Here is a 27,884-nt window from a genome sequence, read left to right as displayed (position 1 = left end):
ACTCTTTCCTGAATCATGAGAAAACACCGCAACTCTTTGTTATATAGTTGTCGTGGTAGTTTACGCTGTACTGCACTGTTAGGTGGATCCATGGGGAGTGTTTTAAGATATGTGTATTGGTGATAATACAGGTAAGAAAGTAAGTTATGTTGAACAGATTGGTGTGTTACTGAGTACCAGCACGTCATTATGTACAGATAGATTCCTTGTGCAATTTGAGGAGGGCAGTTGCAGTGGTATGTGTGTCTTGCCTTGCTTGGGGACCCTTCTCTGTCTGTCTGCGCTGGGCATAAGCTAGTAACACAGGGTCAGCAGTGCCCACCCTCCTCCTCTTCCCCTCCCTAGAGGAAGCCGCTCATTAGTCCTCGGGCTATTTTTTCTGGAATGTATCCTTACAGCCTAAATAAGGTACTTACACTGCCATTAAAAACAAACAAACAAACTACTGACTTCCTGTTGTGGCGGATAAGAAACTTCACTCTCTGTTCTCACCATCCCTGCCCAACTTCACTTGCCCCCATTCTCCCAATATGGAATTAATCATTGCTTTATTTTTCCATGTCCTAAACTTTCATTTATTCTTCCCAGAGCCTTCAGCAGAACTAAAGAAAGCCAAAAAGACCTTCTCAGTATCCGTTTCCACTGAGCCGTGCCTGTCAGGTACCACCCAGCCCCCTGGGCTCCTTCTATACAGCCTGTACCTGGCGATGTCTCTTCCATCGCCTTCACATTCCCTGCACTTGTCTCCTTTCCTTCATCCCGACTTCTTTCAGGGTTTTTCCTCCCTTGCTTTGTGGAACACCTTCTGTAGATGCTTGTTTAGGGAATGTGCATGGATACAGACTTTGAGATCTTGTATATTTAAGACTGTTTTGGTTATTGTTAGAACTAGATATCCATCCTAGGTTACAACCTTCCTTCACAATTTTTCAGGGCTTACTCCACTGCTTTCTGGCTTCTTTTGATGCTGAGAGGGTGGATGCCATTCTGGTTCTCGATCTCTTATGTACAGGGCTTTTTTTATCCGTTTTAAAAAGTTTTTGGGAGGCCTTAAGGATATTCTCTATCCACAGTGTTCTGAAATCTAATCCTGTGTCTTGATGGGGACCCTGTTGTGCCGAGTGTTTATGGACCCATTCAGACTGGTGATTTATTTCCCTGAGTTGTAAAACATTTCTGATACTGTTATTGGGATAATTTTCTTCCTATCATTGTAATTTCTCTGTTTTGTCTTTTTTTGATATGGTTAGTTGTGTATTGAAGCACTTAGACTGATTCTTTATTTTTCTTATTCTCCCGTTTTTGATCACCTGCCTTATTCTACATTTTAGACTATATCTTCAACTTTTTTGTCCAGGTCATTGCATTGTTTATTTCTTACGGTGTTACTTTTTTTTCTTCTCTTGTTTCAGGGGGGCAGTGTTTTCTGTTCCTTTTCGCAGGGTGTCATTTATAGTTTTTGTTGTTGCTGAGGTTTTCTGATGCTTACTGGATTGCTTCTGAGACCTTGGAGTTTATTCCCTGCCCCCTTTTTTTTTTTGTTTGTTTGTTTGTTTGTTTGTTTTTGCGGTACGCAGGCCTCTCACTGTTGTGGCCTCTCCCGTTGTGGAGCACAGGCTCGGGACGCGCAGGCTCAGCAGCCATGGCTCACGGGCCCAGCCGCTCTGCGGCACGTGGGATCTTCCCGGACTGGGGCACGAACCCGTGTCCCCTGCATCGGCAGGCGGACTCTCAACCACTGCGCCACCAGGGAAGCCCTCCCTGCCCCCTTTTAAACTTTGGTATCTTTCCTGTTGGAAGCTTTCCTCAAATTGTACTCGTCTATAAGGGTGAAATGCTGAAAGGATGACTGGGGCTTCTTGTGTTGTGGTGGGGCTGCTCTTTCAGTCTAGAGTGGCCCCTGGCGAATGCCCCTCCCTCCCACGGCCCCCATCCCATTTCAGTAGCTGGAGCTGTCTCTCTGGGGCTGTTCATCTTCTGCCGGGAAGCCTCCTCCAGCGCCTGTCTGGGGTGGGGGTGGGGGCTTATTCGGGGTTTTATTTGGTCCTGTTTCCTGCTCGGTGCCTCACTGCTGTCCTTAAGGGTTCTCCACCCAGAGTCTCCTCTTCATCTTCTGTGGAGACTAAACCTGCAGCTGAAGGAAGAGTTGAGTGCCTGGGGGTCTAAATGGTCCTTTTAAAGACTGAGGACCAGACTTGTGTTCTCAGAGGTTCCCACCCCACAAAACGTCTCTGACCCTTTAGAGGTGAGTCCGTTGTTACCCATTTGTCTCTTAGAGACATTTGGGCTACTTCTCTTCCGTCTGCCTTCTGTTTTCTAGAAGTTCGCTGATACCTCTAATCTCTCATTGTCGTCTTTGGCCTTTTGAGTTTTTGCCTAATCTGTTCTTTTACTGTCATTCTATTGGGGTATCGTGGGGAGGAGAGTTAAATGAATATATTTAATTTTTCTTGTTTGTTGAGCAGGCTGGCCTCTACTTCTGATATCTGAAATGCGCATACTTACAGAGCTGTCTAGTGATCAGAAGCCCCCTTTCAGTTCTGGGGGTGGCAGACCCCAGCTCTTCAGTCTCGTTGCCCTTTCCCTGTGGCTGTGGCTACCGCCCTTACTTGGCTCAGCTTCCAAAGCTAATTTGTGTCTTAAATTGTAGAAAAGTTGTGCCCGTTTTTAGTGTCCCAGAAGAACCCATTTTCCTTAGAGTAGTAGTATTTTCTATATTGAAGGCTGTTTTCCCTTTACCTTCTCCAGCATAAACATTCCAGTCTCTCCATTTTGTGTCTAACTGACTTTTTTGCAGATAACCTCAAAACAAGTAAACGAGTCTTAAAGCTCTCTCTATATTATTTTTTCTTCTGCTGATATGTTGTTTTTAATTGGATACCAGTATCCAAATACCAGTGTTGATTGTGTGTAAAAAAACAGACAAAAAAAGTTTCTAAGAAGGTATCATTTTTACTACTTCATGTGTATCAGTCTAAATTCAAAAGGTAGAATTTGTATTTCTCCCTGAAGCTGAGTAACCGAGATTCAGTAAAACCAAGGAAAGCAGGAATTTCTGGGAACAGTTTCTGATCTCTGTGCCTGGTTATTATGATGAGGAATTGAGATCCCTAAGGTAGCCAGGGCTCCAGCTGTGAAAGATTGAGGAACACCTTGAATTATACGCAGAAATAAATTGGTGGTCCTGGTGGTCCGAGTAGATGCAGCAGAACTAGGATAGTGATGAACTTCTTCTTTGATCTGTGCCCTCAGGCTACTTGGCAGCTGTGTTGCGTACCTTTAACCGTTTTCCATAAGCTCTGTTTTCAGCTCTTAAATTGTCATCACCCTTCTCTCTCGTTTCCTTCCCCCTTTTTTCTTTGTAGAGCTATCACACTATTATAGTAGTCCCTTAAAAATTAAGGTTGGAGCTTTGAGGGGTCGGGGAGATGGCTTAGTTAATTGAGAGATGAACATTTTAACATCTTCCTCCCGTCCCTGTGCCTGTCTGCCAAGTAGTTAGTGTTATAAACAACATGGAAGGTAGCTGCTTTAAGGCACTTGGTGGTTAATCTTTCCTAGCGATTGGATTCTGTTAAAATGAGGCACATGTATATTTTCTTTTCATCAGTCTGTTCTTAAGTGTGCAGGTTCATTGTAATTGCTCTTACAAAAAGCTAATACTGAAGAGGGTTCCCATTAGATCTGCCTGATTGGATCCCTTTTTGCGACCGACCAGTAAGTGGTAGAATCCCTCAATAGCACTTGCTTTTGGGAAATAGTGTGTGTATTTGGGCAGTTAGAAAATTAGACTGTTTTTCTTTTTTTTATGGAGAGAAGGGGAAAAAAAACCCCAAAACCCCACAGTTAATTAATCTACCAGAAAATTCCGAGTGGTTACTCTTCACTTTGTTAATAACAGTCTGTTTTCCATTATTTTCAGTTGTAGATGTTTTTATCTTGGGGGAATATTTTCACAAATGATAGCTTTTATGGCCGTTTACTCTTAATGGTAACTCTGATGCCATTACTGTGATTTGCATAATACATAGAGTGGGGATTTCCTGTTGGGTTAACTCTTGTGAATACGTTAGTATTTCTGATGGTACAGGATGTTAGGAGAGGGGAAATACTTGTGTGGCTCGGGGTGCAGAAGCCACCTTGAGGAGGGAGAGGAGCCTGTGGAAGCTTTTCTTTTGCTGTGAAATACCCCCCTTACGTGTCTGCTGTTTATAGTCAGCTAAATTCTTTGAAAACAAATTGTTTAATCTGATAAACCAGATTGCCTTTTTCCTTTGTCTTGTAGCTAATGAGTACTTATTTTAGTAAAGTTGATAGTAGTGATTTAGACTAGTAGTATCTCTTTCCTACTTTCTGTACAGTCTCTCCATTTTTTAAAAATTTTATTATCATTATTATTTTGGCTGCACTGGGTCTTCGTTGCTGCACGCGGGCTTTCTCTAGTTGCGGCGAGCGGGGGCTGCTCTTCGTTGTGGTGCCCGGGCCTCTCACCGCAGTGGGTTCTCTTGTGGCGGAGCACGGGCTCCAGGTGCGTGGGCTTCAGTAGTTATGGCTCACGGGCTCTAGTAGAGCACAGGCTCAGTAGTTGTGGCGCACGGGCTTAGCTGCTCTGTGGCATGTGGGATCTTCCCGGACCAGGGATCGAACCCTTGTCCCCTGCATTGGCGGGCGGATTCCCAACCACGGCGCCAGCAGTGAAGCCCAGTCTCTCCATTTTTAATAGCCTTTTAAAAATCATTTCATTATATGATTTTATTTTAATTTTCTAACACAATAGGTTCCCAAACACAAGTAGGTTTGTGGGGCTAGACCGTTATAAAAGTCTTTTAACCTGAATTGCTAGTAGTCACTAGTTGGAACTCTGAATCCAGGGAACAGGGGCCATTATGGAGGAGAGTGAGAAATAAAAATGGAAGGTTTTGTAGGTTGTAGGTTGTAAAGTTGATTAGGCCTGTGTCTCTTGGTTCTGTTTTCTTTTGCATTGGTTTCCTTTTCCTTTAGCTTCTCTCCACCTGATGGCCATCTTATATCATCAGAGATCCCAGACCGTCCATATCAAACCTGACCAAAGAACTCTGCCCCAAGGCCTCTGGCCAGATTGGATCCAGTGCCCGACCCTGTTGCAGGGTCTACGAAAGAGCCTGTGACTGACAGTCGTACAGAGCTTGCACAGAGAAGTCGGTTCCCGTGAGGAAGCCTGGGGCAGGGGGGCAAGGGAGGGGGGAGGAACAGATGTCCATGAGAATCTGGATTAGGTTCACCTGGCTGCAGAGAGGGGGTGGGTAGGGACACGTGGGTTCTAGACTTATGTAAAACAGGGCCACCTAAACAGATTGTGGTTGGGGGAGGAGGGCCTTCCCGTAGAAGGGAGGGTGTTCACAGGATGGCACCATCGCCAGCCAGCATGGAGGACCGTGGGGCACTTAAACATTTAAAAACATTTTTTAAAGGTAATACTGTTGACATATTGTGATTAAAACCAGTAGTTTCCAAATGAAATATGTAAGATGATTCATTGGGGACCAAAGTATGAGCATTTCTAGTGTTTATTTTTATCTAAAAAGGAAAGATATAGGTTAAGCTTTACTAATTCTTAATAATTGGTTGACGTTGGCACCCATACTACTCTGTCCATGTGTGTAGTGTTCCTGTGTCACTGCGAGTTGCGTAGTACCAAAGGCTAACAGTATCACCCCTCTTATTCATTTGTGCTGTTGCAATCTATTATGATTCAAGTGTAGACTTAGGGATTACAGGATTTAATCTATTTCAGCTAAGCTAATTTTTCAGAAGGGACAGATGGCTCAAAAAGGTTGTTTCAAAAATAACCACGTAGTGATGAGGTATTCCGAACCATGGTGAGCTCTTCACGCAGATCATTCATTTAATTCTTTACAAGGTTGCAGAGGTGGGCGCTGTTATAAATGTCATTTACAGACGAGGAAACCAATGAAGAGAGAGTGGCTTGGTAATTTCCTAGGGTCGGGTAGCAGAACCAGACTTGAACCTAGATAGCTTGGTTTCAGATCCCGTGTGCTCAGTGGCCAGGCCTTGCTGCTATCAAGACAGGTAATTACTTAAATGAATTCAAACAAATTTGATAGATAGGATCGACTATCTAATACCATAGTTTAGAGAGTAAAGGCTGTCAAGGAGAGAGTCTTTTCCACTTGGACCTATGTATGTATCTTTACGGAGATACCTTTTTCAACTTTGATATCCCTTAAAACTACATAGCCAAATAACTGAACTGTCAAATCGCTCTATTAAAATCTATAACCCATAGTTCACAAAAAAGCATACTGTCTCATTGCTCTTACTTAATAATTTTTAGTGCAAATAAAAAATTAATATAATAATTTGAAATGTTCATCTTAATCACATTTGTTATGTTTTTAGTGTACATAATGTAGTACATATATTATTTCTAAACAAATATGCATGTATTAGGGATATGCGCTCAAAGTGATCTTATTGATGGGGATATGAGAAATCTTTTTTTTTTTTTTTTTTTTTTTCCCCAAGACTCAGAGAAAGCAGGGATAGGTCACTGTGTTCAATAAACAATTGAGAAGTCAGTGATGAGACCTTTAATATTTGTTTCCCCTGATTTTAAACCTGGTCATGCCTTTGATCTTCAGAACCAGCTGAAAAAGCACAGGGTGGGTTTCAGTCCTAGTCAGAAGCAAGAGTGCAGAGGAAATCATCCCAGACCGTCTTTTGCATGTAAGCTATATACTTGAAGGATCTGTTTTTAGGTTTCAGAAACTTCAGTGAAAGTCACTACTAAAAATCAGGGAAATTGAAGGAAAAGCTTCAAAGTTACGAATAAGATTGAAAGTTAGTTTATTCTGGAGAAATAGTAGTAGTTTCAACCTTTACTTTTTCTTTAATGGGGTTGATGAAGGTAAGTAAAGAAGACCATAGTAGAAAGCCTCCAAGGTTGGTTGTAATGTTACCTATTGCTTGTAGTCAGAAGCTTAGCAGGAGGTGGACTTCAGCAATTCTCCACATGCCAGTTCCTTAGCTTATTTTACTTGCTTTTTTATTAGTGGGTCAAGCTTCATCATCATAAATGTTTCTAATATACTGTGAGCTGCTGTCTTTTGTTTATCTGCCCGCTCTGTGGAAGTTGTTAGAGTTCCCTGTTGTTTATTCTTTAATAAAATGTCCAAATTACGGGGATTGTATCTTCTGTTCAGTTTACAAAGCCATAGTTTGTTGGCCATTGGAGTCATTAGACTCTTGTACAATTCCTAGTATTTTTCAGACTAATTAATACTGATTGATTGGTACGATAATCTTAGTAGTATTGGAGATTCTACTGCAGGCGTACTTAGCCCCTGGAGAGGCTTCATTGAAGGATATCCATGGTTGTATTCACGATCCACGATATCTATGCATCATTGTCATATACTTTTAGCATTTCTCTGGAAAGCCTGTAAACACATCTGTCTTTACGAAATCAGTTCTTGGCTCCGACTAGCAGTGTGAACATAGAAGTTGTAAATCTTCGCTGAGTCCGCTGTCCTGTTCCTTTTTTGGGGTATTTAACTTCTTCCTCTGTTCCCTGAGTATCTTGTAAATTGGTAGTTCAATCTAGACACTTGGTTAAAGTTTAGGGATTTTATTTTGTTTTCTAAGGCAAGAATACTTTATAGGAATTGCTACATATTTCTCGGTGCACCACATCACGGGATGTAAAGTTTTGGCTGTTCATTTTGAATGATGCTGGAGTGCATTGGGCGTTCAGGTCTGAGCCCCCCATTTTAAAGTCCCCCCCCAACCTTTAACCAAATGTTTTAGGTATCCAGGGATAATTATCACCCAATCCATTATTTACAATGATTTCTTCTGGATTTATTAGCCAGAATTATTCTCTAAACAATAACTTTAATGCCCCCTGAAATACGGTTTTTATGAGAAAGGTGGGGTAAAACTTTGATGCTTTCCTTTTTTATATTCTTGTTTACAGCTTCCACTGGAGACTAATAAATCACATAGATATTTGTGTAGTTGATGTGCTTTTTAATCCATTGCAGTAATTCTTTTTGATGAAAGTTGGCTCTTCAAGCCACACAAAAAGATATTCCAGGCTAATCTTGTACATTGTACATTTCCTGTCCATTACGTTGTATAGCCATATCAGTAAGTCGTCCTAGTTCCTTTTTGTGGGAAAAGGGTTTTTAGAGGCCACAATCTGGATGCAGGGGAAATTTACTGATGTGGAGGCCTTTTCAGTGGACAGAACCTGAGAACACAAGCACACACACACACTTTAAGGTTTACAAAGAGGCATGAGTTTATACTGCTATTTCTAATTCCAGTTTAACTTTAAAGGGCTTTTACTCTTCTGATTTTTACTATTGTATCTTTTTTCCTTTACGTTAAAAAATTTGATTATGGGCTTCCCTGATGGCACAGTGGTTACGAATCTGCCTGCCAATGCAGGAGACGTGGGTTTGAGCCCTGGTCCAGGAAGAGCCCACGCGCTGCAGAGCAACTAAGCCCATGCACCACAACTACTGAGCCTGCACTCTAGAGCCCGCATGCCACAACTACTGAGCCCACGAGCCACAACTACTGAGCCCGTGCACCACAACTGCTGAAGCCCACGCGCCTAGAGCCCGTGCTCCGCAACAAGAGAAGCCACCACAGTGAGAAGCCCACGCACCCCAACGAAGAGTAGCCCCTGCTCGCCACAACTGAAGAAAGCCTGCGCGCAGCAACGAAGACCTAACACAGCCAAAAATAAATTTAAAAAACATTTTTTTTGATTCCTAGGGGAATTAACATAATTCCTTCCTTGCTTTGTCTTACAGTATATCTTTAGTGGTTTCAAAATAGCAATATCAATGGGTTAATTCTAACAGTGTGAGTACTGAATGCTGTTTTAAGACTTCTTTGTTCTTTTTGTTCTTAGACTGTAGTTCAGTAGGCATGGATAGTAAAAATCCTGTTTTAAAGTTATTTGAAGTCATTCTTTTCTTTTTTTTTTAAAGCTTTATTTATTTATTTATTTTAAAATTTATTTAGTTGTGTTGGGGTTTTTTTGCTGTGCACGGGCTTTCTCTGGTTGTGGCGAGTGGGGGCTACTCTTCCTTGTGGTGCCGGCTTCTCATTGCGGTGGCTTCTCTTGTTGCGGAGCACGGGCTCTAAGCGCATGGGCTTCAGTAGTTGTGGCTCGTGGGCTCTAGTTGTGGCACACAGGCTTAGTTGCTCTGCAACGTGTGGGATCTTCCCGGACCAGGGCTCGAACCCGTGTCCCCTGCATTGGCAGGCGGATTTTTAACCACTGCACCACCAGGGAAGCCCTCGCTCTTTTCTTTACGTAGTTCTACCACCAACTTGGTACACGTTTAGGTCTGATTTGTTTCTATTTATTTTCAATTTTAGGAATTTATTCTGTCTTTTTCATTTTAATTTAGTTTTTAAAAATATGGTTACAAGGTAAACTTTTTATAACCGTGTATGTGTACAGCAGTCTCACTTTCATTGCTCTTACTCTTTTCCCTTTCTATATAACCATTTTTATTAGCTTTTGATATATCCTTCCTAGTTTTAAAATATAAGCAAACATGTGCATGTATTTATGGACATAATTGAAGAGTGCCCGTTCTTCAGCATTCTTCTCCACTTGCCTGTTTCTGTATGCCTGACCCCGCCCCGTGGCAGTTCTCTGAGAACTGTCCTCGTCCCTTGTTTAACTCCCCAGCTCCTCAGTGATGGACTTCTAGGGGTTTTATTAGCCAGCTTTGGGAGTCAGTGTCTATTAATGGGAAGGAAAAAAGAAGACGAAAAATATTTATTAAACCCTGTGTTATTTTCTCTGTAAAGTAGGATGACTTTCTCCCCTGTTACTAAAGAGAAGGAAACTGAGGCTGAGTGATCAGTCACCTGCTCCAGGCCACGTGGCCAGTGAGAGGTGGGGCTGCAGTTCAGGGTTCAACTCTGGAGCCGAGTCCACGTCCTTCTGACGGATGGAGAATAATGTGACCTGGCATTTCGGCATTTCAGTGGTTGTTAGGCTGTCACGTTGATGACTTTTTCATCTAATATTTCAGAGTGTCTTGTTTTTCCTTATTTTTTGGATGGCACTGAAGAACCTGATAGTAAACCTCACTCTTATATTTTTTTTAAAGAATTTTTGAGAGTTACATTTTTACACGTACAGTATAGAAAATGCTTTTATACAGCCAATACTATCATAACAATGGGAATTGGAAAAGGAATTCGCCAGAAGCCTAAACCTTAACTAATCTCACTATTTAAACTCTGTAGTTCTTTAACTCAGTTTTAATAAAGGCCAAATTTATTGCATGTATTTTTCTTCCGTTTTAACCTGAAACTGATGCCAAGAGCATCCATTTAATGTTAGAATGGGTAATTTGCAATCAGGACAATTATTTGTACTCTCAGATACCTTTTAAGTTATGAGGATCATCAATTCCCTATCTTGTCTTTCTCTTCTCTCAGCTTTAGACATAGACATTCTTTCTCTGAAAACTGTGTTGCCTCAAATTTAACAAAAATGTTTTTTTCTATTCTAGTTTGGGAATACTTGCTACTGCAATTCAGTTCTTCAAGCACTTTATTTTTGTCGTCCATTTCGGGAAAAAGTTCTCGCGTACAAGAGTCAACCTAGGAAGAAGGAGAGTCTTCTTACGTGCTTAGCAGACCTCTTCCACAGCATCGCTACCCAGAAGAAAAAGGTTGGAGTCATACCTCCTAAGAAGTTCATAACAAGATTACGGAAAGAAAATGGTAATTCTCCTACTTCTTTTTTTTTTGCGGTACGCGGGCCTCTCACTGCTGTGGCCTCTCCCGTGGCGGAGCGCAGGCTCCGGATGCGCAGGCTCAGCGGCCATGGCTCACGGGCCCAGCCGTTCCGCGGCACGTGGGATCCTCCCGGACCGGGGCACGAACCTGTGTCGCCTGTATCGGCAGGCGGACTCTCAGCCACTGCGCCACCGGTGAAGCCCTCTTCTACTTCTTAATGTATTGCTTGTATAACAGGAAGATCAGGTGCAACAAGCATCAGCTGATGATGCGTTAGCTGCTGAAAAGCCAACGGTGATGTTCCTGTCTCTCATGCAGTGCCAGTTTAGTGAGGAGACGGTCACACAGTGATTACTGTGAGGTGTGATTGCTGCTTGAAGTATGTTGTACAAAGATCAAATTCTGTGTGCCAGGAAGTGAGAAATCATAATTTCTCTTTTTTGCCTGCTTGGCTTTTCTGTCAAGAAAAGTTGTGGGGGTTTGGGGATTTTTTCTCTCACTTATTGTTCATTTGTTGTTCTCATAATGCTTTCGTGTATGTTAACTCATTTGATCCTTACGATAACCTGATGAGAGAGCATGTTATTTCCCCCATTTTAGCCATGAAAAAAACAGAAGCTAAGAGACCTGCCAGGAGTCACACCCCAGGGAAAGGAAAGACCTAACACAATAAAGTAAACTTTCTGGCTTAGGGTAGGTAGTTTTAACTTTACCTCCTGTCCCCACCCCACTTTTAAAAATAGTTACTGATTGCATCCCACTTCTCTTTTCTCTCTTAAAATATTTTTCATTTGATTTTCATAGCAAGTGCATAAGTTAGACATTACTTCCTCACTTTACGTGATGTCACTGGCTTTCAGAGACGTTAAGGTCACCTGTCGAGCCCCACACTTCTTCCTGACATCCGAGCCCAGTGTTCTGTCCAGTGTGGTGTGCTACCTCAGAAGGTTCAGATGGACTCAAGAAACATGTAGAATTCTGCTTGTTTGTTCGTTTGTTTGGATGTAGGCATTTCAATCATTGTAGAAATAAAACTGAGTAGTATTTTTCGTTAGATTTCTTATCTATTAAATATAATGATGCGCACAGAAATATGGCTTGAGAAGTCTTTAGTGTTGGTTTTTAAACACATCAGTGGAGAGGCCTGTTCATTATCACATGAATTGAGATGAGCATAGGTCATATCTCGTTCCCTAAAACATATGAAGGTGCTGAAATAATATGGCTCTAGGTTACTACTCTTTTTTTTTTTTTTTTTTTTTGCGGTACGCGGGCCTCTCACTGTCGCGGCGGGTCACTGTCGCAGCCTCCCCCGCCACGGAGCACAGGCTCCAGACGCGCAGGCTCAGCGGCCATGGCTCACGGGCCCAGCCGCTCCGCGGCACGTGGGATCTTCCCAGACCGGGGCACGAACCCGCGTCCCCTGCATTCACAGGCGGACTCTCAACCACTGCGCCACCAGGGAAGCCCTAGGTTACTGCTCTTGAATCTGATACCTATGTTAAAGATTTTGTTCATTTTCTCCATATACAAATATAGATCAGTTGATTAATTGCTCACAAAAACACATCTTTTTTGTGTTCCCCTGACTAAAGCTAAACCTACTTACTTTCTTGAATTGCAGATATGTATAGTATCTTCTGTTGGTAAGAAAGCCAAGTACAACTCTGTTAGAATGTGAACTGAGTGATTCAAGTCTTCTCAGAGAGTCTTTTTGTCTGTGTTGGTAGTAAACTTGGAAAATTTTGTCCTGGTGGAAAACTCATGTACTGTTAACCCGTGAGCAACATGGGTTTGAACTGCGCGGCTTCACTTATATGAGGATTTTTTTCAATAGTAAATGCTGCGGCACTGCAGCATCTGCAGTGGCTTGAATCCACAGGTGCGGGCCAGGTACAGAGGAACCACGTATACAGGGGGCCGACTGTGAGTTATATGTGGATTTTCAGCTGTGCAGAGGGTCACCTCTCCTAACCCCTGCTTTGTTCAAGGGTCAGCTGTACATGATAATTGAACATGCCATCCTTTCTCAGTGATTTTGTTAGTATTTTAGAAATGTTCAACATCGGAAACATAAACTTATACAGAATGCATATTATTTTCCTTTTCATGTAATAGTACATTTTCCTTGACCTTATTGTTGAATAAAATATCACATGTATTCTGTCTTAGTTTGGGCTGCTGTAACAAAATTACCATAGACTGGGTGGGTTAAAGAGTAAACATTTATTTCTCACAGTGTGGAGGCCAGGCAGTCCAGGGTTAGGATGCCGGCAGATTCACTGACGGGTGAGGGCTGTCTTCCTGGTTTGCAGACAGCCACCTTCTCGCTGTGGCCCCTTACGGCGAAGAGAGAGGGAGAAGCAGGCTCTCTCGAGTCTCTTATAAGAGCGCTATCCTCAGCCCTTAAGACCTAAATGAGATCCCAAGGGTCCCATCGCGAGATAGCATCATACTGGCGATTAGGGTCCCATCATACGAATTTGGAGAGGGGCAGGTGCATGCAGTCCATAACATTATCTTTACCTGAACAATGATTTTTAAATTTAGATCAACTCTCCTGCTGAACGCAGAGTTCACGTTTCTGTGTTTTGAAAGTTCTGTGTGGTTCAGTACCTGCAGCTTTATATGTTTGCTTATCCAAGCTGGGGTATCTTTCCGGTATTTGTTATTTTTTAGGAGTTCAATTTTTTTGAATTTTTTTGTGTGTTTAGGCAGAGTCAGTTGATACACAATAGACTTCTTAATTACTTTGTTGAATGAAATTGATTCCAGAATGAATATTCCAAACCCATCTTTTCATTAGCTTTGTTTCATTTTTCTATACCTCAGAAATAATATTTAATAGACAACCATGTTTATTACTTGATGTTGCTGGCTTTTGTAAATATGTTTTGATTCTTGGCTTTTGACTTTTTTCCCGCTAATTAATGTAGAGGAGAGCATGCAAATCAAAGAAGACTTAATAAGGTATCCATTGCATAACTCTAGTGAGATTATATTGACTGGTTTGTTTTAAATCTCTGGAAAGTGTATTACCTATTTCAACATCTCCACTAACTTTCATTGTTGGAGTGTTCTTTTTCCTTCATATTAGTTTATTAATTATACACTCTTTTCTTTTCTTTTTTTTTTTTTTTGCGGTACGTGGGCCTCTCACTGTTGTGGCCTCTCCCGTTGTGGAGCACAGGCTCCGGATGTGCAGGCTCAGCGGCCATGGCTCACACGCCCAGCCGCTCTGCGGCATGTGGGATCTTCCCGGACCGGGGCACGAACCCGTGTCCCCTGCATCGGCAGGCGGACTCTCAACCACTGCGCCACCAGGGAAGCCCCTCATTGTAGTTTTGATTTGCATTTTCCTAATAATTGTGATGTTGAGCATTTTTTCATGTGCCTCTTGGCCATCTGTGTGTATTATTTGGTGAAATGTCTATTTAGGTCTTCTGCCAATTTTTTAATTGAATTGTTTGTTTTTTTGATATTGAGCTCCATGAGCTGTTCATATATTTTGGAAATTAATCCTTTGTTGTTTCATTTGCAAATATATTCTCCTATCCTGAGGGTTGTCTTTTTGTCTTGTTTATGGTTTCCTTTGCTGTGAAAAAGCTTTTAAATTTAATTAAGTCCCATGTGTTTATTTTTGTTTTTATTTCCTTTACTGTAGGAGGTGGGTCAAAAAAGATATTGCTGTGGTTTATGTCAAACAGTGTTTTTCCTATGTTTTCCTCTAAGAGTTTTATAGTGTCTGGTCTTACATTTAGGTCTTTAATCCATTTGGAGTTTATTTTTGTGTATGGTGTTAGGGAGTGTTCTAATTTCATTCTTTTACATGTAGCTGTCCAGTTTTCCCAGCACCACTTACTGAAGAGGCTGCCTTTTCTCCATTGTATGTTCTTGCCTCCTTTGTCATAAATTAGGTGCCCATATGTGTGTGGGTTTATCTCTGGGCATTCTATCCTTTACTGTTGATCTACATTTGTTTTTGTGCCAGTACCATACTGTCTTGATTACTGTAGCTTTGTGGTATAGTTTGAAGTTGGGGAGCCTGATTCCTCCAACTCCGTTTTTCTTTCTCAAGATTGCTTTGGCTGTTTGGGGTCTTTTGTGTTTCCATACGAATTGTAAAATTTTTTGTTCTAATTCTGTGAAGAATGCCATTGGTAGTTTGATAGGGATTGCATTGAATCTTTAGATTGCTATGTGTAGTAGAGTCATTTTCACAATATTGATTCTTCCAATCCAAGGACATGGTATATCTCTCCATCTCTTTGTATCATCTTTAATTTCTTTCATCAGTGTCTTATACTTCACTGCATACAGGTCTTTTGTCTCCTTAGGTAGGTTTATTCCTAGATATTTTATTCTTTTTGTTGCAGTGGTAAATGGGAGTGTTTTCTTGATTTCACTTTCAGATTTTTCATCATTGTGTATAGGAATGCCAGAGATTTCTGTGCATTACTTTTGTATCCTGCAACCTTACCAAATTCATTGATCAGTTCTAGTAGTTTTCTGGTGACATCTTTAGGATTTTCTATGTATAGTATCATGTCATCTGCAAACAGTGACAGTTTTACTTCTTCTTTTCCAATTTGTATTCCTTTTATTTCTTTTTCTTCTCTGATTGCTGCGGCTAGGACTTCCAAAACTATGTTGGGTAAGAGTGGTGAGAGTGGATATCCTTGTCTTCTCCTGATCTTAGTGGAAATGCTTTCAGTTTTTCACCATTGAGAACGATGTTGGCTGTGGGTTTGTCATATATGGCCTTTATTATGTTGAGGTAGGTTCCCTCTATGCCCATTTTCTGGAGAGTTGTTATCATAGATCGGTATTAAGTTTTGTCAAAAGCTTTTTCTGCATCTACTGAGATGATCATGTGATGTTTATTCCTTAATTTGCTAATGTGTATCCCATTGATTGATTTGCATATATTGGAGAATCCTTGCACCCCTGGGATGAATCCCACTTGAACATGGTGTATGATCCTTTTAATGTGTTGTTGGATTCTGTTTGCTAGTATTTTGTTCAGGATTTTTGCATCTATGTTCATCAGTGATATTGGTCTTTAATTTTCTTTTTTTGTTATACCTGTTTCTGGTTTTGGTAGCAGGGTGATGGTGGTTTCATAGAATGAATTTGGGAGTGTTCCTTCCTCTGTAATTTTTTGGAAGAGTTTGAGAAGGATGGGTGTTAGCTCTTCTCTAAATGTTTGATAGATTTCACCTGTGAAGCCATCTGGTCCTGGACTTTTCTTTGTTGGAAGATTTTTAATTACAGTTTCAATTCCATTACTTCTGATATGTCTGTTTATATTTTCTAATTCTTCCTGGTTCAGTCTTGGAAAATTGTACCTTTCCAAGAATTTGTCCATTTCTTTGTGATTGTCCATTTTATTGGCATATAGTTGTTTGTAGTAGTCTCTTATAATCCTTTGTATTCCTGCAGTGTCAGTTGTGATTTCTCCTTTTTCATTTCTAATTTTATTGATTTGTGTTCTCTCCCGTTTTTTTCTTGATGAGTCTGGCTAGGGTTTATCAGTTTTGTTTATCTTCTCAAAGAACCAGCTTTTAGTTTTATTGATGTTTACTGTTGTTTTCTTCATTGCTATTTCATTTATTTCTGCTCTGATTTTTATGATTTCTTTCCTTCTACTGACTTTGGGTTTTCTTTGTTCTTTCTCTAGTTGTTTTAAGTCTGTAGGGTTAGATTGTTTACTTGAGATTTTTCTTGTTTCTTGAGGTGAGATTGAATTGTTATAAACTTTCCTCTTAGAACTGCTTTTGCTGCATCCCATAGGTTTTGGGTCGTCGTGTTTTCATTGTCATTTGTTTCTATGTATTTTTTAATTTCTTCTTTGATTTCTTCAGTGATCTCCTGGTTATTTAGTAGCGCACTGTTTAGCTTCTGTGTATTTGTGTTTCTTACACTTTTTTTCCCTGTAATTGATTTCCAGTCTCATAGCATTGTGGTCAGAAAAGATGCTTGATAAGATTTCAACTTTCTTAAATTTTCTGAGGCTTGATTTGTGACCCAAGATGTGATCTATCCTGGAGAATGTTCCATGTGCACTTGAAAAGAAAGTGTATTCTACCACTTTTGGGTGGAATGTTCTATAAATATCAATTAAATCTGTCTGGTCTGTTGTGTCATTTAAAGCTTGTATTTCCTTATTTATTTTCTGTTGGATGATCTGTCTACTGGTGCAAGTGGCGTGTTAAAGGACCCTGCTGTTATTGTGTTACTGTCGATTTCTCCTTTCATGGTTGTTAGCATTTGCCTTATGTATTGAGGTCCTCCTATGTTGGGTGCATAAACATTTACAATTGTTATATCTTCTTCTTGGATTGATCCTTTGATCATTATGTAGTGTCCCTCCTTATCTCTTGTAACAGTCTTTATTTTAAAGTCTATTTTATCTGATACGAGTATTGTTACTCCAGCTTTCTTTTGATTTCCATGTGCATGGAATATCTTTTTCCATCCCTTCACTTGCAGTCTGTGTGTGTCCGTAGGTCTGAAGTAGGTCTCTTGTAGACAGCATATATATGGGTCTTGTTTTTGTATCCATTCAGTCAGCCTGTGTCTTTTGGTTGGGGCACTTACATTCAAGGTTATTATTGATATGTATGTTCCTATTACCATTTTCTTAATTGTTTTGGGTTTGTTTTTGTGGGTCTTTTTCTTCTCTTGTGTTTCCTGCCTGAAGAAGTTTCTTTAGCATTTGTTGTGAAGCTGGTTTGGTGGTGCTGAATTCTGTTAGCTTTTGCTTGTCTGAAAAGCTTTTGATTTCTCTGTTGAATCTGAATGAGATCCTTGCTGGGTAGAGCAATCTTGGTTGTAGGTTTTTCTCTTTCCTCGCTTTAAGTATATCCTGCCACTCCCTTCTGGCCTGTAGAATTTCTGCTGAAAAATCAGCTGATAACCTTATGGGGATTCCTTTGCATGTTATTTTTTGTTTTTCCCTTGCTGCTTTTAATATTTTTTCTTTGAATTTATTTTTTGTTATTTTGATTAGTATGTGTCTTGGTGTGTTTTTCCTAGTGTTTATCCTTTATGGGACTCTCTGTGCTTCCAGGACTTGGGTGACTATTTCCTTTCCCATGTTAGGGAAGTTTTGGACTGTAATGTCTTCTCATATTTTCTCAGACCCTTTCTTTTTCTCTTCTGGGACCCCTATGATTTGAATGTCGGTGCGTTTAGTGTTGTCCCAGAGGTGTCTTAGGCTGTCTTCATTTCTTTTCATTCTTTTCTCTTTACTCTGTTCCACAGCAGTGAATTCCAGCATTGTGTCTTCCAGGTCACTTATCCATTCTTCTGCCTCAGTTGTTCTGTTATGGATGCCTTCTAGTGTATTTTTCATTTCAGTTACTGTGTGGTTCATCTCTGTTTGTTTGTTCTTTAGTTTTTCTAGATCTTTGTTAAACATTTCTTGTATTTTCTCAATCCGTGCCTCCATTCTATTTCTGAGATTCTGGATCATCTTTACTATCATTACTCTGAATTCTTTTTCAGGTAGATTGCCTATTTCCTCTTCATTTATTTGGTCTTGTAGGTTTTTACCTTGCTCATTCATCTGTGACATATTTTTTTGCCGTCTCATTAAAAATTTTTTTTTCTGCTTGAGTGGGATTATGTTCCTGTCTTACTGGTTGTTTGGCCTGAGGTTTCCAACACTGGAGTTTGTAGGCTGTTGGGTAGAGCTGGGTCTTGGTGCTGAGATGAGGACCTTTGTGAGACCTCAATCCAATGAATATTCCCTGGGGTCTTAGGTTCTCTGTTAGTCCAGTGGTTTCGACACAGAGCTCCCACCGCAGGAGCTTCAGCCAGAACCCCCGCTCGTGAACCAAGATCCCTCAAGCCACGTGGGGTGGCAAAAAAAAAAAAAGAGAGAGAGAGAGAGAACAATAACAAAGTAAAAAATAAAATTAGAGTAGGAAACTAACAGATATGTTAGAAAGACTATGAAAATAAAAATATAGATGAATCAACAACCGGAAAGTACATCAGTACCGCAATAGTAGAAAAAGAGGAGGAGGGAAAAGGAAAAGAAAAGAAAGAAAAGGAGAAAAAAGAGGGGGAAAAGCCCTTGGCTGTGGAGGGCGGGGCCTAAGCAAGGGCGAGGTTTGGGTGGTGGGCGGGGCCTATTCTTCGGACCCACAGGACTGGAAAAGGCCTTGGGGCTGTGGGGGGTGGGGCTTAGGCTGAAGGAACAGAAGGGGCCCAGGCGTGCCCCCCATCCCTGGTCTCAGAGGGCCAGAGACCTCACCTGGGAGCCCAGCAGGCTTCCTGGGCTCGAGTGGGCTGGGCAAACGCCCTCCTCTCCTCTCCTGCTCCTGCCACCTGCCTCTCCTGTTCTCCCCTCGGCCTCCCTCCTATGCCCCCGGGACCAGTGCGGCCAGGGGGAGGGGTGGGCCCTGGAGGGCAGAGGACCGGCCTGGGAGCCCAGCAGGCTCCCCAGGCCGAGTGGGCAGGGCACACGCCCTGCACTCCTCTCCCTCTCCTCCGGGAGGGTCCCTCCCATCTGCCTCTCCTGCTCTCCCCAGCCTCCCTCCTGGCCCACGAGGCCTGGAGGGGGCTTTCGAGCAGGGGTACCAGCCTGGGCGCTTAGCAGGCTTCCTGGCGCAAGTGGGCCAGGCCATTGCCCTCTGTTCCTTTCCCACTCCTCCCGAAGGGCCCCTCCCGCCTGCCTCTCCTGATCTCCCCGGCTTCAGGGGCACCGATCCTGTCTGGCTTCCACTTCTCCTGCTTCAGTCCCCCGATGCCCTACCGGTTCACTTAGGGGTTCCTCCCGTCTCCTTGGGCGTCAAGGTCCCCACAAGTGGCTGGCAGGCACCCTAGTTGGGAGGCGCTAACTCGGCATCTTCCCACACCGCCATCTTAGAATGTATTTTCTGGAGTGTTCTTAAATCAATCTCCTTCCATGTTATGTTAAAAACTTCCCATTCTGTATTCCCAGTGGATGTTAGCTCTATATTGTTTTAACCGCTATTGCTTTATATTACTAATCATTTAGATATCCCTTGGAAAGAATCTGTTTTAATTTCAGTAATGGATTTTTGTTTTTAAAATTTTCATTTATGTTACCTAATCACAGCAGAAGACACTATAGCACTGTGCTCCTGCACCTGGTGTGACAACAGTTGCTCCATATATATGTTGTCTCTGATGACAGGGATATTTGCATCGCATTAATGATTATATGCTTAGTCTTTACTGTGTTCCAGGCACTGTGCAGGAATTAGGGATAATGAAATAAGACAGACCTCTGCCCTCATGGGGCTGACATTCTAGCGAGAAAGACAGACAAACAGTTACGTAAGATAATGTGTCATTGCTACAAATAAAAGTAAGCAGGGCAAGGTGGTGGAGGATGAGGGAGTTGATGAGTGGTGTGAGAGCAGAGGTGTGAAGTGAGAGACAAGTCATTTGAAGATCAAAAGCAGGGTTGTTACAAGCAGGTAGAACAGAAACTGCACTTGCCCTGAGTGCTTGAAGGACAGCAAGAAAATTACTGCAGGTAGAGAGGAGTGAGATGAAGGTCAAGTCAGAGAGAAGGAAGGGCCAGGCAGCTCCCGGTTTATTGTGAAAGCCACGGGAGGCCCCTGGAGGGCTCCGCTCTGCATCAGAAGGTCCCCTGGCTGCCGGGGGCCTGGCGGCAGGAAGGGGCACCCACGGGCAATGCGAGAAGCATGGCGACTGGCCGGGAGACCGCTGCAGTTGCGGAGGTAGGAGACGAAGCCATCTGCTTGTGACGATTGACTCCTGTCAGTTCTCCCTCGTTTAGAAGAGCTAACACACAGGTTTGTGACCTAACCAACTGAGTTCTCCCTCGTTTAGAAGAGCTAACACACAGGTTTGTGACCTAACCAACTGAGTTGACTCAGCTGGATCATCAAGGAGGACTTGAAGTCAGACCAGCCGGCTCGAGACAAAGTGCATTTTTCACTTTGTTGTTTGGGGCCAAGTTGATTCTTCTCATGTCGTCGTAGCTGTTCCAACCCCTGTTGTTCGTTCCTTCCTTCATTCACTCAAGAAATGTCAGGCGCGTCTAATGTGTGGCAGGACTGTTCTGAGTGCTGGGGATACAGCAGTGAATGCAGGAGGAAGGGTGCTGCTTCTCAGGGAACCCGTGTGTGCACAGCAGCGTTTCAGGTGCTATGGAGAGACACAGATACAAAAATATGAACACATCTTCCTCAAGCGAGGAAATAACAGCTATTAAATAGATTTTAGTAAATATTTTCTCATATTCATTAATGCTTTTTCTGCAAAAGAGCATGAAAGATATTTTGTATGATGAAAAGCTGTAGCTATTTCTGAATTATGAAGAAAACTTACTTTTAGGCAGTGATTCAGTTTCCCTCTTTTATTTTTTTTGCATTGATGTTACAGCTGTACCAGGACTTTGATAGCTTATACGTTTCATATACGTTTATTTAATATTGACATTGTCTGTCTCTCCCGCTAGACTGTGTCGGGAGCCATTTGTTTCTATGCACCTTTGTAGTCCGAGGACTTAATCCAGTTCCCGGCACATCGGGGGTGCTTACTAGATATTTGTTGGGTGAGTGAATGAGTGAGTGAATTTGTTTAATTTGCCAAAGCAAGTTTGAAGTCCGCCTTGCCCATTATGCTACTTTGCAGAGAAGAAAGCCACCCATAAGAAAGCTAAGAGTTTAGAAATCAAATATAATACAGTTTACAGGGATTGTTGTGAGGCCGTTTAGTCCATGATGTCTGGAGGTTTATGTGATCTTGGCTGATGTTTAAAACTACAGTGGCTGCTCTTAGTTTAGGCTCTGCGAGGTTCTGGTATGTTCGGTTTACTATGTTTATAGAAAATGGATGATAATATTTAAAATATTTGAACAAAATAGAGTATTTTCTGATTTACTTTGCATCTCATTTGTAGAGCATTCAGGTCAATTGAGGTATTTCTTTGAATATGATGTCATTGTTCTGTATTAAAGGAACATACCCTCCCAAAAGATATTTCATCTTTAAAAAAAATAAAAACATTTGCATATTTCTGCTTTACAAAAAATATTTGTTTTGAGAAACATGCATGTATGCTAAAATAATTTAAGAGGGAGAGTGAGTCTAGCTTGTGGCATTAAGCCATCACTACCCACTGTGGTGAATTATCCATCCCTCACCCTAACCAGGCCCTTAGCAGTGGTTACAAGTCTTTTTCCTGGCCCTCTCCCATCATCCCTCCCTCTGTATTCTCCATGACCCCCCCCCCCCAGTCCGTTTCCACTTTGTTCAAGACCCCGAATCGCCTCTAGCATAATCTCCCTGCAGTCCTCGTCTTAGTGGGCCTCCTGAGGTTGGTGATTCTAGATTTGTGACCTGGGGAGGGGTGAGTGAGAGATGGAAGCTCTTGGTTTTTGAGGGGCCCCATTCACGTCCAGGAGCTGCCTGGACACAGAGCAGGTTAGGGCAGGAGTCGGGGTGGATGGAGAAACCATGGGTCAGGCCATTAGTGGGCGAGGGGAGGTTAGCCATGACCACAGAAGGGTGAGGGTTAAGGGTAGGATGGCCAGATCTTACGCGCTTTCTTGATTGAGGGAGAGTTTTTATATGCAAGTGAAAGTGTAGTGGTTTAGGGGTGGCAGCAGGAAGCTAGAAGATGCCAAAGGTTGAAGAAATGGGGAGTTTAGAACAGAAAGCAGCTCTTAGAAGGAACAGCAGACAAAGGGTTGCGAAAGAAGAAAATCCCAAGGATGAGGAAGGAAATGAGGTACAATAATAGTGGAGACTAGGAGACTGGGGTGAGGGGCAGGGTGGTGTTCTTAGGGATGGAGGTTATTGCCTTGAGAGGCAAGGGGAAAAGTCATTGACCTCAGTTATCTCAGCTTTGGCATAGACCAGTCCATTGGCGGCACCATCTGAGGGTTCCCAGCATGACTTGGCTTGATCTCGGAGACGGAGAGGATGGCTGGAGGGTTTGCAGAGGTGCAGGTGTCTCACGGTGTGGGTGGTGTGCAGTGACATCTGCCGGAGCAGGTGGTGGGAGTGGTGTCAGATGCTTTGGATCCACTGTCCCTCGTGGGCAAAACCCAGAAGACACGCAGTACAGCAAATTAAAGATCAGTTAGAGGTTAAGTCCACATGCACTAATGCAGGAACTCTTAGGACACAGGGCTTTTATTGTTATTAAAAATAACATAGGGAGTTTGTTTAAGGCTAATCAAACCCCTCAAGACAGACTTATAGCAGAGAAGTGAAGTGTGGCTCCAGGTGCAGTCCTAGCATCATTGTGTTGGCCTGTGACATGCCCATGACCAGAGGTGGAACCACAGGATGGATCCAGACAGTCTTGCTCTAGCACCCGCATCTTAAATGTGATACTTTTCAAAGATCTTTTTTGACACGTAAATTAAAATCATTATTTTCTTTTAATATTCATGAAAATGAATATTTTCACTTGCTCCCATTTTATCTTTATAATAACCTTGCAGAGGAAGATGGTATTCCATTTTAGAGACAGGAAAATCAAGACGTTTTTCGTTACAGTGGGGTTGAATGTTTTTTCGTGTGTTTTATTTAAACTTTTGAGTTTTGTTTCTATAAATTGTTGATTTCAAGTCCTTTGCCAACTTTGTGTTTTCTGTTATGTTGAGATAAACTCTTTATATTATATGTTGAAGATGTTAATAACTTTCAGGTTTCACTGTTTTTAACTTTTTCAATGAGTTCTAATGCATGGAACTTAGTTTTATGCAGTCATGTCTGTAGCTCTTCTAAAATGTAATTTTTAAATTCCTTTTATTTTAGGAAGGCTCTCCTTAAATTTTCTTCTCAATTTCTATTCTATCGTTTAAAAAACTGTAAACTGTGAACTTCCTGGCACTTATTAAATGTTTACGGAAGCTCTGAAGGTGAAGCTTCCTGACTGGGTGGTCATCTGAGTGCTTTTTGTTGGCTGGACCGCGGGCGCCTTGTGTGGCCAGGTGGCCCCGGCTGCCTGTATGTGGCTCGCTGGGGCCGGACGGCCTGGCTTGAATCCGGGCCCTGCCGCTTCCTGGCAGTGACTTTACCACTTGATCCCCTTTCCTCGCTTGTGAAATACCGTTAATAGCAATGTCACAGGGCATGAGACCCTGACCCTGAAGTCCTTCCTCTTCAGGCTCAGGGTGCGTTATGCAAGCACAGGTCAAGCACTTAATGTTAGCGACCCTCAGGATTCCACGTCATTTACTTATTCCTGTAACTACAGGAAACGTTCCACAGAGTTACAGACCTCACATTTGGAAGGGGCCTTAGAGAAAATCTGGATTAAATAGGTAGTTCATGATGCCTTTGTTCCCTAAGCCTGACTGCACAGCAGAGTCACCTGGAGGAGCTTTGAAAAGTGCAGGTTCCAGGCCTCATCTCTGACTTAATCAGAATCTCTAGCATGTATGGCCCAGTATTTTTTAATGTGAACAACTTCCTCTGTGGTTCTTATGCATTTGCGTTGGCACTGCCAAGAGGTTGTCCAGCTTCTACTTTAAAACTTTCCATGTTGGGACTTCCCTGGTGATGCAGTAGTTAAGAATCCGCCTGCCAATGCAGGGGACACTGGTTCGATCCCTGATGCAGGAAGATCCCACGTGCCGCGGAGCAACTAAGCCCGTGCGCCACAACTACTGAGCCTGCGCTCTAGAGCCCGCGAGCCACAACTACTGAGCCCACGTGCCACAACTACCCAAGCCTGCGCGCCTAGAGCCCATGCTCTGCAACAAGAGAAGCCACCGCAGTGAGAAGCCCGCGCACCGCAGCGAAGAGCAGCCCCCGCTCGCTGCAACTAGAGAAAGCCCGCGTGCAGCAACGAAGACCCAATGCAGCAGCCAAAAATAAAAAAAACTTGCCATGTTGTAATATTTGTGGAGTAATAGATTAAATGAGTTAATAAAAAGCGGTTGTTTCTTATCTCCTCAGTACATTATGTGTGAGGATAGGTTTTGCTCTTTTCTCATTGACCTATTAGTATTCTTTTAAAGATTCTCTTTCATCGTAACTGTTTTCTCCAAATTCAGTCATAATGTGTATATGCGAAAGATACCTATTTCTTGTACATTACTCTAACAGTTCCAAACATTTTACTTAGCTCTGATGGAATACTGTTCTTTTTTTTAGTTTAGTTTTTTCATGAAGTTATTAATTCTGAAATGCGCTTACTTTCAGAGCTCTTTGACAACTACATGCAGCAGGATGCCCACGAGTTCTTGAATTACCTGCTGAACACGATCGCCGACATCTTACAGGAAGAGAGAAAGCAGGAAAAGCAGAATGGTCGTTTGCCCAACGGGAATATTGACAGTGAAAACAACAACAGCACACCAGACCCAACGTGGGTTCATGAGATTTTTCAGGGAACATTAACTAATGAAACCAGATGTCTTACTTGTGAGACTGTAAGTATATCATAAAATTTCGTGTAGAACAAATCTCATCCATTATATGAAGTGTTCTTTGAGAGTGGGTATGAGAGATGAACTGGGAAGTTGTAATCCTCAGGGGTAGAGTATATGACTGTGACAGATGTGCCTCTCAGTTGTCCGCTTGTTCATAGTGAATACTGAGGTGGCAGAGAAACACTTGCTGCTGTTTGAACTATTTGAGTTTGTTTCGCTACAAGAGACCGTAGAGCCATATTCTGGAAATTATAGTCTTAGTTGAGCTCGTAAAACCTACAGGTCAGGGAAGTATATTAATCTGTTGCTCCTTTTCCTACAATTATGTTTGTTGTTTATGGTTGGAATAAAAGCTGAAGCCTCCTGTGTACACTTAAGGAGGGAAACTACCCACTTGCTGGGTAGTTTGTAAAGATGAGCAATAGGTAAATCTCTTGAAAACGATTTACTCGTAGGGTCGGATGACGCAGGCCTCCTGTTAAGTTCTTACCTTGTTCTCCCTTGACGAATGAAAGGTCAGACTCTTACTTAGGGACCTTTATCCAGTTCTGCCACTGACCCCCTTTACAGCACCGCCTCCTCTCAGCACAGGGTCTGGTTTTAGAGTTTAGTGGTTTGCGTCGCATGTGGTCACCATGCTTCCTTTAGCCTCCTGCAATCTGGAACATGTTCATAGTCTTCTCCTCTTTTATGATACTTACATTTTTAAAGACTGTGCCCCTCCCCCCTTTAATCTAACATTCCTCGTATCAAGTTTGCCTGATGTTTCCTTCTAATTAGATGCAGGTTGTGCATTCTTTTTTCTTTTCTTTTATTAATTAACTTTTTATTTTTGGCCGCGTTGGGTCTTCGTTGCTGCACGCTGGCTTTCTCTAGTTGCGGCGAGCGGGGGCTACTCTTCGTTTTGGTGCGCGGGCTTCCCATTGCGGTGGTTTGTCTTGTGGAGCACGGGCCCTAGGCACACGGACTTCAGTAGTTGTAGTTGCAGCACGTGGGCTCAGTAGTCGTGGTGCATGGGCTTAGTTGCTCCGTGGCATGTGGGATCTTCCCGGACCAGGGCTCGAACCTGTGTCCCCTGCATTGGCAGGCGGTTTCTTAACCCCTGCGCCACCAGGGAAGCCCCGGTTTGTACATTCTTGACCGGAACAATTCATAGTTAATATGTCTTCGTCAGGATATCACATACAGGCACACAGTTCCTTCTGCCCCTCGTTGGTAAAATTAATTTTGATCTCCGATTCACGATGTTGTTCAGTTTCTCCACTTCATAATGACTTTTTTATGCCCTTGTAACTAGTAGGGAGACTGTGGGAGACACAGATATTCTTGTTCCTCATCAAAATCTCCCCCCAGACTTAGCATTCACTGATGATTTTTGCCCAGTCCAGTCTTTACTGTGATGGTTGTACTGCTAGTTTTTAATAGCAGAGGAGAGTAGCGTGGTCAACTGGAAAAGAGTCCACAAGCTAGAAAAGTAAGGGAAATGCTTTATGGATGTTGGAAAGAATAACATAGTCTACTCGGTTAACTGAATCACATAAACTTACACTGGCAGAGACTAATAAGGAACTCTTTTTTCTTTTTCTTTTTAAATAGATTTAAGAAAAATGGAGTGGAAAGTACAGAGAGTTCCCAAATTGCCCCCCTCCCCACTTCCCCCTAATGGTAACATCCTTGGCATTAGTAAGATATATTTGTTGCAGTTGCTGGGCCAATGTCAATACGTTATTATCTGAAATCCATAGTTTACATAAGGGTTCATTCTTGGTGCTGTCTGTTCTTTGATTTCTTTTTGTTTTGACAAACGTATAATGATGTGTCAATCACTACAGTATCCTGCAGAGTGGTTTCACTCTGTGCTCCACGGATTCCTGCTTCCCTCCTCCTCAACCCCCGGCAGCCGCCGCTTGTTTTCCTGCCTCCATAGTTTTGCCTTTTCCAGATGCCATGTGGTTGGAATCGCAGAGTATGCAGCCTTTGCAGATTGGCTTCTTTCACTTAGCAGTGCGTATTTGAGGTCCCTGCATGTCTGGTCACAGCTTGACAGCTCATTTCTTTTTACTGCTGAATTACGATTTATTGTCTGGAGGTACCAGAGTATATCCATTCACCTACTGAAGGACATGTAGGTTGCTTCCAGGTTTTGATAATTACGAACAGAGCTGTTAGGACCGTGCGTGTGCAGGTTTTTGTGTGGGCATAACTTCCCAGCCTCTTTGGTTAGTACGGCGCTGAGCACAGTTGCCGGATCGTGTGGTGAGAAGAGTATGTTTAGTTGTGTGAGGCGCTGCCAGCGTGGCTGCGCCATTCCCGCCAGCTATGAGTGAGGGTTCCTGATCAGCGGGTGCTGTCGTCAGCGTTTTGGGTTTTCGCTGTTCTATTGTAGATGTGTAGTAGCGTCTTGTTGTTGTTTTAATATGCACTTCCCTGATGACATGTGATGTGGAGCATCTTTTCATGTGCTTGTTTGCCATCTGTACATCTTCTTTGGTGAGGTATCTGTACTGGTCTTTGACCCATTTTTAAAATCAGGTTGTTTGTTTTTCTGTCGTTGAGTTTTAAGAGTTCTTCGTATATTTTGGATACCAGTCCTTTATCAGGTGTGTCTCTTGCAGAGATTTCCTCCCAGTCTGTGGCTTGTCTTCTCATCCTCTGAACCATGTCTTTGGTAGATGAGAAGTTTTAAATTTTAAGTATTAAATTTTA

General features: G+C 42.4%; 1 protein-coding gene across 1 annotated transcript in view; it reads left to right on the top strand.

The window, feature by feature from the left end:
- The window catches only part of USP12 (ubiquitin specific peptidase 12), a 77,447-nt gene that overhangs the window by 36,834 nt on the left and 12,729 nt on the right, over positions 1 to 27,884 (top strand). Inside the window, exons 3-4 of the mRNA XM_065896029.1 lie at positions 10,551 to 10,764; positions 24,949 to 25,178. Coding sequence (XP_065752101.1) covers positions 10,551 to 10,764; positions 24,949 to 25,178 — 444 coding nt within the window. The remainder of the gene's footprint in view (positions 1 to 10,550; positions 10,765 to 24,948; positions 25,179 to 27,884) is intronic.

This window comes from Phocoena phocoena, chromosome 18, assembly GCF_963924675.1.
Source record: "Phocoena phocoena chromosome 18, mPhoPho1.1, whole genome shotgun sequence".
NCBI classification, from domain to species: Eukaryota; Metazoa; Chordata; class Mammalia; order Artiodactyla; family Phocoenidae; genus Phocoena; species Phocoena phocoena.
This window is presented reverse-complemented; position numbering and strand designations above follow the sequence as displayed.